The 15,770-nt window shown below is 26.0% G+C and overlaps 1 protein-coding gene across 2 annotated transcripts in view; it reads left to right on the plus strand.

Annotated features, from left to right (window-relative positions):
• The first annotated feature begins 1,733 nt into the window (after positions 1-1,733).
• LOC135927542 (protein Wnt-5a-like) overlaps positions 1,734-15,770 on the plus strand; it is a 38,235-nt gene continuing 24,198 nt past the window's right edge. For both annotated transcript variants that reach the window (XM_065463593.1, XM_065463601.1), the window contains exons 1-2: positions 1,734-1,862; positions 12,652-13,091. In XM_065463593.1, the coding sequence (XP_065319665.1) occupies positions 1,753-1,862; positions 12,652-13,091 (550 nt within the window). In that variant the 5' untranslated portion in view covers positions 1,734-1,752. The remainder of the gene's footprint in view (positions 1,863-12,651; positions 13,092-15,770) is intronic.

Consider the following 15,770-nt stretch of genomic DNA (forward strand, 5'->3'; position numbering starts at 1 on the left):
TTTTTTTCGATTCTGCAAATATCGAGTTATAAATCTTCTCTATACATCAAGTTTAGAAAAATAGAATATAATGTTTTAATTTTGTATACATTCTTTGTCAAAATAATATAAATATATTATTTCACCCTTTTGGTAAATTTTATGAAGTTAATTTTTTTTCTTCTTAAATTTTTTTTACTATGATGGTTATTGGTCCATATTATTTCTACTTAACCTTTTTATTTAAAAATAATTCTTCAAATACTTTAATAATTTAAGGCGTCATTATTATAATATAATTTTTATAATTCTTATATATGTATATAAACATTATAAATTTTCGAATAATACTTATATTTTGTTTTATCCATGTGAATAAGGATATATCATGCTATCTCAGGTAGATAAATATTATATGAGTTATTTTATAATTTTTAATAATATTATATTTGATATCATTTTAGAGTTGTGATATGTGACTTATGATAAAACTTTGAGAAGGAAACAATATGTCAAAGTGATTTTAACTTTAGAGGTGATTTTGCAAGTGACATGTTATCAATAATTTATATTTGCGAAAGAAATCATAATATCCGATTCTATAAAATAAATACAAAGCTCTTTGAAAAAAAGAATTCATGAAAATAAATTTTGTTACATTCTTTGAATGATTTCTATAATATAAAAATTTCCAATTAATTTGATCTCAAAATTTTATATATTATTAATTGTTATCAACTATTCACTTTCCCTCACTCAATGTTCCTTTTTTATCCATAACCTATCGAAAAATAATATTTATAATTCAGAAAGACGGGGTATATATACATTGCAGCTTTACAATCCAATAAATTAATTTTATCGCTTGATATTATAAGTTCTATCTCCACTTCTATTTTAATTTATAAGAAGTGATTTTTCTTTATAATAACGTGAGGGGGGAGGGTCTCTCTTTCATACCTTTCATTTAGTGGGCCTTCGCCAGGGTTTATATTTCGACAATTTATTAGAATGGCCCAGTTGTTAATAGGATCTTTGTAAAGATATTAATAAACAATTTCCAATTTAAAAAAATTTTTTAATTTTATATAAGTAGAATTCGGATTATATAAGCACTTAAAATTTACTTCGTACTTATATTCATTTAAAATAAATATCTTTAAGCGGCAAATTTCATTTATTAATGATAAAATATAGTATATTTATAATATTAAAATAAACCTCATAGCATTAACATATTTTTTTTTTATAAAATACAGGGATACAAATAATTTCTCATAGGTAAAAAAAAATTAAAATGAACAAGATAAACGTAAACATAGTATTAACTCATAAAAAATATTTATATAAGGCATATAACATTTAATTTCACATGAATTTAAAATATTAAAATTTTAATTAGCAATAAAAATCAATTAATTAACTTCGAAATTAATCCTTAAAAATAAATTACAAAAAGTTTATTTTTATTCGGTTCTATACTTTTATACCCCATAATTAAAAAAAAATGTTAGCGTAAATATTGTTATAATTTTTAATTTATTTCACTTTTTACCTCATTATCTATTTTATTTCGATTTTATATCATTTAAATCAAATCGAAAATAATAAAATCATAAAATTTATTTCAGTATATTATTTTGTTTAAAAATATTTCTTGCCATTTATGATATTCGTTTTAACATTTTTATAATATTTTAAAGCAAAAGTGATGATATAGATTAATTTATTATTATAAATGAAGTTATGGAATTCTTATCGTACAAGAAAAAGATGATGTTCAAATTGTATCATAGACCTGTAATTTTATTCAATTTTTTGAATCTGTGTATCTCACTTATATTAAACAGACACTCCTCAGTTCAATGTCTTGGAATGTGGTGGTAATGATTTTTTAAAACTTATCTTTTATATTCTTTTTTATTTGATCACCCACAACCCCAATATACCATAAAAAAGACTGAAAAGGACGACAATCACCCTCCCCCCCCCCCCAATTTTTTTAAGGTTATTTTATAAAAATGTCTAATGTCTGCTCATGATTAAAGATAAATGTTATAAACTATTATTTAAGGTATGGCGTTTCTATTAATATATAAATTAGGAAAAATTATAGTATATTTCTAGTAGTTACGCTTGGATTTTTTTTTAGTTCATTTTATATTTTTTAAAATAACTACCCTTTTTTTTTACCATACTAGGATTTAATGGGGTAAATTTAAATTATATATCAATTATTCAGTTAAAAAATACAAAATAGGATTCTTTAAACATTCAATCAGAGTTGTGCATTTGATTGGTCAAATACGTTTCGGTCAATTGACCGATATTTGACCGGTCAAATGTGGTCAAATTCAAATATATATTTTTTTAAGTTAATATTAACTTTATTTTGAATATAATAGTAAAATGAATCTATAATAAATTTTTTAAATTCATTGTCATTCATTAACTAACGTGTAGCTATATTTAGCAGAGTCTTGTTCTGATTCATATTCAATATTAACATTTTCTATAATATTTTTTAATCAATTTTCCTGATGTCTTAGATCTTCAATCAATTTCTATTTTCATAAGAATATTAACCCAAATCGACCTTCTTTCTAAAGAAGAAGTAGAACTAGGAATTGTTAGTCTCTGGGAAGGGTAGACAAAGTTTAATCTCTTGAGGTCAGAATTGATTGTTTCTGGAAATTACTAATTTCCACATAATTTGCTATATTAAACATGCTGTTTTTGCTTCTGAAATTAATTATATCACTTAAAATATTTTGGTCATCACTACCTTGTAAAATAGCTAATTCTTGCATTATATCACATACTTCATTAATTTCACTGCTAGTGAGTTCTCCTCTTGATATTGTGGACCCAAATAAGCAAACATTGTGATCACATGTATTTACATCGTTTTTCCCTTTTTTAAACATATTTTTAATTCATTTTTCCTTTAAATTTTTTAGAGTATTTGACCGTATTTGACAGGTCAAATACTCCTCCGGTCAATTGACTGAATTTGACTGGTCAATTGACCGACTTGCCAACCCTGCATTCAATAGCTTAATATTTTTGATTCCCCTCGGAATTATATTTAAAATACAATCAAAATGTTAGAATAACCAAATATTTATAATCTGGAACTAAATAGCTGGACATAAAATCCGGGCCAGAAATTTAATATCTTGGCAAGGCAGAAGAATGTAATTTAAACTAGGACAGGGGTTAATGATGGGCTTTCGGCAGATTTATGATTTATATATTAATGTTATATGGGAATTTTTAATTAAAATCCCCACAAACAACTATCCTTATCTCTTCAATCTACTATCTGTACCCACATATCAATACAGAAATAAAACTAAATCTGCTCTTTATATCGTGATTCCAGGTTGAATAAAGAGAATTCTATTTTATACAATTTGGGAACTTAGATCTTGATAATTTAGAATTGAAAGAATGGTAATGGTTAAACCGCAACAATATGTAATGAGTGAAAGAAAGAGAAATAGGAGTCGGAAGAATTTATCTTTAAGATTGAAGAAGGTTCTAGTTTAGTTTATGATGTCATAATTTCATGTCTATTAAGCATAGAAAAGATTAACGGTATGAAACATCTAAAATCTGACCGCAAGTTGTTAAGCATTGGGTTCATTTACTGGTAATAATGAAAACAATGGGGTAATTTTTTTTTAAAATAATTTTTAATTATATACCCTCATGATTACCCATTTTCTCTTCTTATAGCGCTCGGCAGTCGGTTCGGGAATATTCCACCGGAAATATTTTAGGACTCTGGGGTCTATCGTGAAAGTATTTCTCAGCAATAAAGTTGATTTCCTTACGTCCAAGGTATTTGTCTGCAAATGACACATCATGCCGGGGACAAGAATCCTGACTCTTTAGTTAAAGTGTCGACTATGCCAAAGTTGGTGAAGACGTATACTCTTGTCGAGCTTGCACAGAAATTTGAAATCATTACTATCTTTGAGATACTCTGCATCTAGGTTTTGCCATGTCTTCTCTTGAAACTTGGTTGTAATATTATCTACCTTTTCCATGGTTGGAGTAAAATATAACGAGATTGAGAAGAAGAGCAGTGCAGTTGCTTTGCTTTGAAGATTAGGCGCATTATTAGGTGAACCTAGATTTGGTGTCCTGCTATTTACGTCACCCATAGGAAGTCAATGTATGCTTGAAATAATTTTGGGATATGCGAGAAACTGATAGTGGCTTGATGTCGAGACTTACGACCTGTATTAGAATTGTCTATAGTAAGGGGTGCCAAAGTCTGCAAAGTTTATGTGAATTTTTTTTCGAACTCTATTTGTTTTATCTAACCATTTAAGTAGAAACCACAAAGTATGGAAGTAGTTAACAAAATGGTAAAAGAAAAATATTAAAGGATAATAATCCAAAAGGTAAAATTAAAATATTTAAAATGAATGAACGAAAATGAAAACAATCGCGATATATATATTTTAGCATGGATATAGTGGAGGGGGGGGGGGTTGTGAAGAATGAAACATAAACGCCCAGTAAGATTTCACTATTTTAAAATGCATACTTAGGTATGGACCAAATAGGTAATGAAGTATTCAAGTAACAAGGTTAAAATCTACATAAAAATAAAGTGATCTTCGATCTTTAGAAACAAAATAGAAGAAATATAAGATTCAGGAGTAGAAGTAAAAATAAGGACACATCACCTTTCAAGAATTGTTTAAAAATTTTAATCTTTTTTCGAGTAAAGATACAAAAACTAAAAAAGTCTTAAAAGGTATTTAGTTGCATTCAGATCGAGTTTAGAAACGAGAAAATCTAAGTTATTTTGTCAGCCACAACACAATAACCATTTGGTTTCTTAACTGAATCTGATGGCAGCTGACAATTTTTTCAGATTTTTCTATAGTTTGAGGAGCGGTCTGACCCCGAACTGTATACCTTCACTAGTTGGTATCAACTTCAAACCACTACTGGCGATTTTGGAATATTCCTACTAACTAAAAATTTTGTATCCGTCCCAAAACCACGTTTTTTAAAAACTTTTTATATTTTATTATGATGTAAATAAAATTAGTATAATTTAAAACTTTTCCCCATGGTTTTTAATACCACAAACTAATTATACGGTCCAAGACCAAGTTGTTTAAATTTTTTAACTTTATATTCTCATGGAGCAAAGAAAATTAGAAAAGTATTCCCAAATATTGTAAATTAATCTACTATCTAAAACTTTTATCCAGCCTAAAACTAATTTATTTAATTTTTTTACATTTTAAGCGCTAGAAGCATCAACTTGGATAAGAAAATTTTTAGACATATAAAATATAAAAACCATTTTTTATTTAGTTATTAACTAAGTGGTAGCGATTAAATTCATTAAAATAATTAATCAGACAAAATAATTCAAAATTTTATCTGAAAAATAAGGTATCTATTCATATTTTAAAATTAAATTATTTTTCAAATTTTACTTAGCTACGAAATTTTTTTTCTACCATATTAACAACTTGAATTTCTATTCACAAAGTATTAATTACATATTTTTGTTTCTGTTCAGCTAATAGCATCTAAAGATTTATACTAGATATTTAATGATTCCTTTGCTATATTATATACTTTCCATGATTCCAAGTTAGTTTTAACATTACATTATAGATTGTTTTCACTAAAACCTAATCTGGAAATGAACTTCAAATAAGCTTAAAAATTTCATCTTAAATAACTATTATTTATTAGATATTCTGTAATACAAATCTTTCATTTAGATATAAGTAGCTTTATATATGTACCGCTATCTATAAATCACGACCTTACATCAAATACCTTAAACGTTTAATTGATTTAATTTTTAATTTAATAAAAATAATTTTATGATATATAATAAAACTTAATTACACAAAACTCATAATCATGATTAAGGAATGAAAATGGATTATTAGTATTGCCGTTTTTTTATATTTTGTTGGATGTAAGAATAAATTATCAATGGTATGTAATGTAATTACCTAAAGGTATATATTTTTTTTTTATCTTATCTTACAAATTATATTTTGATATTTGTTTTAAAAATTTAAAATTATCTGCCCCTAATTAAAAAAAAAGGTTATTATTTCTCATCTATAGTCTGTTTTATTATTTTTTTTGCAAGGGGTCTACATAAAATATTTAAGCTTCCAGCCTGGGTGATTTGGCCCATAATTTTTGAAATTTTGAGAGGGCTAAATTATGAACTATTTGCATATCATGAATTTGCTTATTCAATCGATTACATTGCTTCCTTGTCCTATACTCTTTTTTTTATCCAGCGATTTAAAATAATATTTGAATTTTTTGTGTTAAATTGGTCTATGTTCCCTTGTAAAATAAATTTGCATTGTTTTTAAATACAGCATAAGTTATCTTATACTTTGATAAAGTCATTGAATTGAATTATTTTAAAATAATTTCAACAACTTTTGTCATCACTAAAATTGTAAAAATGTCATACATTTTTTTTGAATGATTAAATGGTATTAAAAGATAATACGTAAATTAAATATCATATCAAAGTACCAAAATGACAAAGAAAATAAATGTTAATGTATTAAAATTTGCATAATTTGTAAAAAAAAATCATGGAAAAACTTATAATATAAGCATATTTAAATTTCTTAAAATTCGTAATAAAAAGCGAAATCAGAGGGTATTTTAGGTCCTTTCACATCAAATATTTAATTTTTGCAATAAAATACCTTTTAACCATAAAAATATCAACTATATTTTACATAAAATTCATAATTAAAACGTCAGATTTGTTTACTATGAAGACATTTAACCAGAGTTCTATTGCTCTTCAAAATTAAAATTTTTTTTTATAAATGCTTAAATTTTACAAAATTCCAAATCTTTTGTGATTTTTATGCATAAAAAATTTTCATGATGAAATCACAAATTTTAAAAAATGATTTTGATCTTCTTAAAATAAATCTTAATATTTTTAATCAATTATGGGTTCTTACCATTTGTTAGGAAGCAGATATTTTTAATAAGAATTTGTTCAAAGAATAATTGGCCCAGAAAAACAATCGCCCCGCAGTGTCGAATTTAGTAATATATTTTTATAAAATATTTCTTAATGACCCTAATACTTTCACAGATCCATTGTTGATGTATTTGTAATAAAACCCGAAATATTTTACATGTATTAACTCGTACATTAATAATTTTTATTATGATTTTTTTTAGTGTTGTCAAACGGCTCGATTTAAGCCGATTTTTTAAAACGGCTTAAATCAATATTTTAAGAAAAACATTAAACAAGCCTGAAGACTTTACTTATATATGGCACAACGGTTTGGATGTCTATAACTATATCTCGAGATTTAGTCAATATCCGGCGAAAATATTTAGTCAGCCATTTTTAAAAATCGGTTCAAATCGAGCCGTTTAACAATACCAATTTTTTAAATGCTAATGAATGTAAATATTCAAATATAACATAAATTTAATCAAAGCTTGTTAAAAAAACTATCGCTACTTTTTTAAAAGTAATTTTCCATTATTATATTTTAATTTAAATAATATTTTTTCTATAATCCCAATAGTACAGCGGCATTACTTTATATATTTTTTGTCAATGGGGTATTTGATTAAATATTTGTGATATATGGGAAATTTTCAAAAATGTTAGTTTCACAATTCTCTGACGAAAACTACTCTCTTGTTTTGGTATACCATTTTTCCAGGAGGCTATAAATTCAATAATTACGCTTAATTTTGGATAAATAATGACAACGATAATTATTATATAACAAAAAGTAGCGAATAAACAGCTCTGAGTTTGATATATTATGTATAACTCTCTTATTATTTCATTTAAAATTTTGTATTTTTATTTGTGTTGAAACTGACAACTCATTGGGACAAAAAATTTTCAGATCATCAAAATAATATTATATTCATTAAATCAGTCAAACATAATAAAAAAAATTTAGAGATAATTATGAAAAACATAATTAACATAATAATTTGCACGCAAATTGTTTCTATTCATAAAATCAGATATTAATATCGTTGTTGATTTTTAAAATAAACCAAAAGTTAGTTAATAACTTTTATACTATCAAAATAGGCTAATTGAGATAAATTTAAAAAATATAATATTATATATGATAGAAATAGATAATAACAAGGAGAGCTGCAATCAAGGATAATGTTTTCAAATAAAGGTTTATAATAAATTATAATATTTTATATATCTAAAGGCAATATTTAATATTTAGACGGTGGCAAAGTTATTATTACTTATCTATATCATATTTTTAAAATATTGATCCCCCCAAAACTTGACACCAGGACATACATATACATGTTTGATTAAATATATAATATTTTATTTCTATAAGAATTTGAATAAAAAGGAAGTTTAATGTTTTAGTTTTTATATAAAAAAGGAAAAAAAATATTTGAAAATTTATAAAAAATCTATTATGAATATAGCATGCAATGCATAATTAAAAAAAAATATACCGGAAGCATCCTATTGAGAAAGACTATGAATACTTAAAATTGTAATAATAAAATAATAAGTCAACCCATTAAATAATACAACTAGATAAAAAAGAAAGGTGGTTACCAGGCGCGTACGCAGGAATTTGTTTTGGGGGGGGGGGGGGGATAATAAAATTTTTTAAGAAATATTATTGTTTTTTAAAAATATCAAGCATAAATTTATCAGGACTAATAACTATTTCTAATACACAATTTTAAATTAATGTGAATTATAAAAAAATTATATGTAAAGAATCACTTAAATGACCCAAAATAAACATTTGAATTTTTTGAGCTTTAAAATTTATATATAAAGTATAAAAAATTTAAATGTTAGAAATATAAATTAATACACAAAAAGCTTAGGGAATAATTGTATTTTGTATGTTATATATTTACAATGTAAAATCCAATCTTCGTTGGGATTGAGCTAATTTTTCAATTATCTCATCCTTGCTTGTTGTCAAATGCCTATGAATATTCAAAAGATCCAAACCTTTCAATCTACTTTCAAAAGTTTTACTTCTTGGTATGTTTTTCAGAGACCTGCAGGCTTGGCCCCCGGGATGGACGCTGAGCCTGAATTTTAAAAAAAAAACATCTAGGCCGGGCCTGAAATTTTTTTTAAAAAAAATATCCGAGCCGGACTGTATATTTTAAAACAGCCTATATTTGAAATCGTTATTATTAGCTATAAAAATCAAAAATAAATATAATTTATTTTTTAAAAATCCGGGTCGGGCCTGAAAATTTTATTCTAAAAAAGGCCGGGCCGGGCCTGAAAATTGAGCTTAGCCTTAAAAATCTTTAAAAAAATCCGGGTCATGCCCTGCAAATGGTACCTCTGCAGGGCTCTGTTATTCTTCTTAAAAAAGAGAATGTTCTCTCATTAGTTTACTATTGGAAAGAGTTGCTAATATATATATAAACCCTTCTAATACATTGGGAATATAATCTAAAATGTGTTTGAAATAATGCAGAGCATCCATATCATTTTTTGGGACTGTATCAACCATAGTTAATCTCATAAACATAGTTATTCAGCTAATAATGCATCATAAGATACTTTAACATCTTCATGATAAAAATCTAACAATTTTTTTTTCTATCACCATCTGAAAAAGGTTGGGAAGGCTTTTATGGAAATAATCCAGATTGGTAAGTGCTGCATAATGAATTAAAAACCATTCATTTATTTGGTTTATAAATGTATTTGTATCTAAGATATATACTCTTCTACTGATCCTATATTAATGTTTTAACTATGAGCTTGCCTAGCTGCAAGTCGAGTGAGACAAATATTAAACACGTATAGCTCTGCTTTTGACTTAACAATAACATATAAAATATATAAACATTAGCCCTATAAAATATATAAACATTAGCCCTAATTTCCTTGAATTCTAATAAAATGCTCTTCGCTATTCTCATCTTCTTAATCAAGTCATCATGTTTTTGAAAAGTAATACATAAAATAGTTGTACATTAATGAGAAAAAAAATTTGGAATAAGCATTGAATCCAATAATTTTCTTGCTTCTAAGGAAAAATTTCTTTCAGGCCATTGTGATATGTCAGTAATAGAAAATAATCGGCTCTTCTATTTCCATAAAAGCTGTTACTGCTTGATGGCGGAGACTCTATCTCGTAGGACAAGGTTACAATTTCTTTCTCCCTGTTGGACAATTTCAGAATAATTATTATTTGGCTAGAAATTTAAAAATAGTAGATAAATATTACGCCACTAAAAATTTGAAAATAATAAGATAATATTACGGCGGAAAACTTGAAATCGAAATTAATTGATAAACTTAGTGATGAATGTGATAATAAATGTAATTAAATATATATTTAATATCAGATAGGAATAAATATTAACAAATATAAATTAATATAGTACTGTGTAAATTTAATTCAAAACATTTCCATATTTATTAATTTATTTGAAAATAAAATTAACGAATTAAAAAATATGGAAATGTTTTAAATTAAATCTGCACAACACTCTAAACAAAAATATTCTTGAAAAATATATCCGGCATCTGCATTTTTTAGCTTGGGGGGGGGGGGGATTTGTCCCCCTGCCCCCCCCCGCGCTGCGTACGCCAATGGTGGTTACCATAATAGTAAATAATTCTGCTAAGATGATTTTATAAATAACTTAGATATATATATAGGGTAACTCGCTTATACATATCCATTGATAACTTTTTTTCTTTTTATGCACTTTGATTCAAGGAATTTTACAATTTGTAAAGATTTATAGTTCTAACCTTTTAATTTACAGGTACATCGAAGAGCTTTATATGTAGCACTTAACTATCACCAACAAAACTAAAAGATATAATTCTATTTTTTCTTATATAATTGGTTTATATTTTTCTACCGAAATAAAATGAAATCCCGGAAATCAACCTGACAGGATTGATAAATAAATCTATTGCATTTAGTTTCTAAAATCGATCTGTATTCAACCGGTAACTTTTAAAAAATAGAGTCATGTTACTGGTTGACCTTCACAAAAAAAGGAAGAAGTTATTTTGTTGTGACATTTGGCAATAGCAAGCTAGAGTTTTTATTAAAATTGCAGGGATGAGACCAACACGGAACCCTCGTATTTTTGCTGAACCCAAACCCGGACCTTTTTTAAAAGTGGAGGATTCAAGGGTTCTGATGTCAAAAAAAAATATATTTTTTAAAAATTTATAAAAAATAAATTAAAATTTTTTTTTGTGGAATCATTTTTCTTCTTCTTTGCATTTTTCTAAACTTTTTGGTTTTTATTCTACCATTTTAAGGTAATATTTTATAACAAATGATATTTTATGCTAATAATATAATACGTTGTTTATCATGTTTTGATTTACATCAATTTTGAAAAGAGATTTGTCCACCAATGTATATTGCATCAGGTGTACTGCGCATACTCTCCAGTTAATGATTCCTTGAAAAATAATCACGTTAAACCTATTATTGATAAAGCAAGGGATGTTATAAGATATTTGAGATAACAATTGTTAAAATATTAAAAATATTGAAAAGGCAACTGGCAATATTGGATTGCACAACACGTTGGCACTCAGTTTGTATGATGTTAGAACAATGCTTGAGTTTAAAAGACTTCTGCATAAATTTTATAAACACATGTAAAGTTGTATTATCTGAATATGATTGAATTCAAATAAAGGACCTTACTAGTATATCGGAACTTCTAGTAATTATAACACTAAGATTTCAATAAGAACAATTGTATTTATCTGATTTTTACGGTATATATGGGTTAAATGCCGATAAGATTTAAAAAAAAATTATTTAGTTCTTTCATATGAAATATAGGGAAGCATGTAAATTCGAGAGAAAAACTATTTACAAAGCAGTGTAGTATATACCCCAATATATTTAGACTCACATCAAGTTCTATTATTGAACAAAAACAGATGAAGACTATTTTGAAGAATTATAGCATAAGTAACACTTCATTCTTTACAACATATTGGAGGCTACTACCACATCTACTGGCTGTATTGATAATAATGATAATACCGCTAATGACTTTGAAGATTTACTTTTAGATAGATAAGAGAAAAAATTATCATCAGATAAAAAGGAGGAACGGCAAATTCCTATTATATCTTTAATCGATATGTTTTGACAAGGTGAGAAAATAGATGAGATGCAAATATTTTGAAATCTGGGAAGGAAAATCTTCAATATATCCATGTATCAGCGACACACTTACAATAATTTATAATGTCTTTGAAAGATAGTTTTAAGTCAGAGTAGAATGCATTTTCTTTTTTGAAATACATATTGTCACTGTCATATTTGCATGGAAATTTTAAATATTTTCGAAGATTTTATGATTGTGCAATTATATAAAACGTAAAACATAAATTATGAATTAATTTAATTTTTTACTTGTAAATTATGTATGGGTATTTTATATGGAGTATAAAAAATAAATTTAAAAAAAATAATGTTATTTTGAGTCAGTATTTCTTTATGTTCTCCAAACCCTGAACCCGAATACTTATTTAAAATTTTATTCCTGAACCTGAACCTGAACCCGCACCTCTTTGTTGAAATACAATTTCAATTTATCTATCGATAGATTATTGAACTATACTTGTTATTTTAAATACAGGAATTTGGGATTTTTAGGAAAAGATGTTTACAATATAGATTACAAAAATACGAATATGAATTTAACGACAGATCTAGATGCAGTTCAGAATCAAGAGTATCGACCATATGTATCGCACTTCCCTACAAATCATATAGCCCCTTTCTCCCAAAATCGTGAAATTTCGTTTAACGAAGATAAACAAACAAGACAATTTAATGAACAAACCAATTCAAATCCACACAATTCCGATATGAAATCTATATCCGCGTGGTGTCAATTACCTGGTCTTAGTAAAGGGCAGCAGAAATTATGTGTATTATATCATGATCATATGTATGGCGTTGGTAAAGGGGCTCAGTATGGAATTCATGAATGTCAATTTCAATTTCGTAATCAAAAATGGAATTGCAGCATTAGGATGAATGATGAAACTGTCTTTGGACCCATACTTAAAATACGTAATAAATAATCATATTATTTAGAATATTTTTTAAAATTTAAGCCTAAGAGAATGAATTACTTTAAGATTTGATTTACCGAATATTGTAAAAACTTTTTTAATATCCGATTTTTCTATAGTAAAAATCATTCCTAATATTTAATTCTTCATTTTTGATTTTCTGGAACCATAGTAAACCTCTAACTCATCTTTTTATACTTCATCTCAATTAGAAATTTAATTCTATGCCTTATTTTTTGCAGAAATAACCATGTTTGGCTATTTAAATTCTGACAATTTTTACCTCATTATTTTTTTCCTCGTCAATGTCTACCATCTCTGGCGGTTACTATATCGCTACTGTTTGATATTGTAGAGTTTTAATATTCCTGTGCTATTAATTTTATTTGTATTCAATTCAATATTATATATATAATTTTATTAATTTACTCGTTAGTTGTTTGGTCATCAAAGGCATGCTGGATTTTGTTTTTTGTCCAGTATTTTTTTGTTAACGGGTTTATTCATTATTATTTTTTTACTCCCAAGCTCATTATTTATAATTTTGTTCTCATATATAAAAAAAAGATAGGAAAAGAAACGAACTGTTAAATTATTAATAGGGAAATTACCAATGGTTAGTAATTCAGGCAGTGGTTACCTTAGTGGGGCTCAAGGGATCATCTTAAAAAATCTCTCCTCCTTTCTTAAACATTTCTTTTAGATTTCCTTGAAAATTTAGATAGAATTTTATTTCTTGTTAATTTTAAATGGAGTTATTTCCGCTCCACCAAAGTTGAATAAATTATACAAACTAAAGGAAAAATAATTGTTAAAATACTACATTTACAACAAAAAATAAACTATTAAATGATTATTTCCTTAATTACATAAGTATTGAATATGCATATTCTAGCGTCAATATATTTTTCCCGCGTTGCCCCAAAATCACGAAAATGTAAAATATGGAAAATGAAAAAAAATAATAATGTTGATAAAAAATTTCAGTTTTTGAGCAAAGATTGTAAATAAATAATTGAGTAGGGGCTCACTAGTTTTACAATCTCAGGTACCTTTTTTTATTTATTTAACATTATTCAAAATTACCTTTTTTTGCTAACATTTTTAAAATTATATTTGGTATAAAAAAAATTCAAAATTTTGAGGGGTCTATTCAATTTTTTAGGGGGCTCGAGCCCCTGCGCTTCCCCCTCCCCCCGTGACGTTACTGTAATTGAGCGTTTTAATTAATAAATCTATATAAATTTTGAATCACCATTAAATTTGCAGTTTAATGATATATGTCGATATATAATATTTGCTTTTTTTAAAAAAGGTTATTACCCCAAAATAAAAATAATTTAGAAAATATTAGGCCAAAATTGATATGTATTAAATTGTTGTTTTTGTTATTTTTTGTAAAATGTTTATTTTTATTATTATATAATTTGATATGAATAATAAATGATGATCATTATTTTGGATACTAAATAAAAAAATGAAAGAATTCTATGACTACTAAAAATACATTACAAAAGATTTCGATATTTTATTACTAATAAAAATACATTACAAAAATGGCGCAGTTTATAAAAAGTCTAACGGATTCAAACCTGTGTTACAAAGATTGGTACAACTTATTTCAAGAATTTAAAAACACACAACCAAGTTTAACATCATCACAAGAAAAATTTCTGTTATTAACAACAATAAGATGTGATACTTATAAAATATTGGTAAATTTATGCGCACCAGATGGTCCAGGAAATAAAGAGGTATAAGAAATACATAACATTTTACTCAAATTTTTTCATCCCAAACCTAATATAATAGTAGAGAGATATAATTTTTATCAATATAATCAACAAAATGATGAAAAACTAATAGACTATATACAAAATCTACGAATGACTTGTGATTTTGGGGAATATTTAAATACGGCATTAAGAGATAAATTTATATTTGGAATAAAAAATCAAAAAATTTTACAAAGATTACTATCCGAAGACGATATAGACATAAATAAAGCTATTCAGATAGCTACTGCAGTGGAAACAGCAATAAAAAATACAAAAGTAATACAAAATAATGATAATATAAATAAAATTAAAAAAGTTAATAATCATAATGATAAACAATCATAATCATATAATAATTATAATGCAAGCTAAAAAAACAAAATCCATGCCACTCCTGCGCGGAAACCACAGAAGGGAAAATTGTCTTTTCAAAAATGCCACTTGTTATAAATGCAACAAATTGGGCACATTGCTCGAGTCTGTAGAAAAGAAATAATGAATATATTAATAATAAAACAAACGAATATAATCCAGAATTTTGGGTGGATGTCAAAATAAACAACAGCGATATCATAAGGGAATTAGATACTGGAGCTGGGGTAAGCATAATTAACGAAATAGAATGGAAAAATAAACTTAATCGTCCTGAATTAACAAATTGCATGATAAAACTTAAAAGCTATACAGGAATCAATATACCACTATTAGGTCAGACTGTAGTAAAAGTACAATATAGTGGACGAACATTAGAACTACCTCTCATAATTACAAAATGATATATCAAAAATCTAATTGGAAGAAATTGTATAACTTTCCCAAAATGACTCCTGAAAGGACCATACAAATAAATAATATTAATATACAAAATGAATTTCCTCAATTATTTACCAAAGAATTAG

The sequence above is a fragment of the Gordionus sp. m RMFG-2023 genome, chromosome 1 (assembly GCF_954871325.1).
Source record: "Gordionus sp. m RMFG-2023 chromosome 1, tfGorSpeb1-WG-v2, whole genome shotgun sequence".
In the NCBI taxonomy this organism is placed as follows: Eukaryota; Metazoa; Nematomorpha; class Gordioida; order Chordodea; family Parachordodidae; genus Gordionus; species Gordionus sp. m RMFG-2023.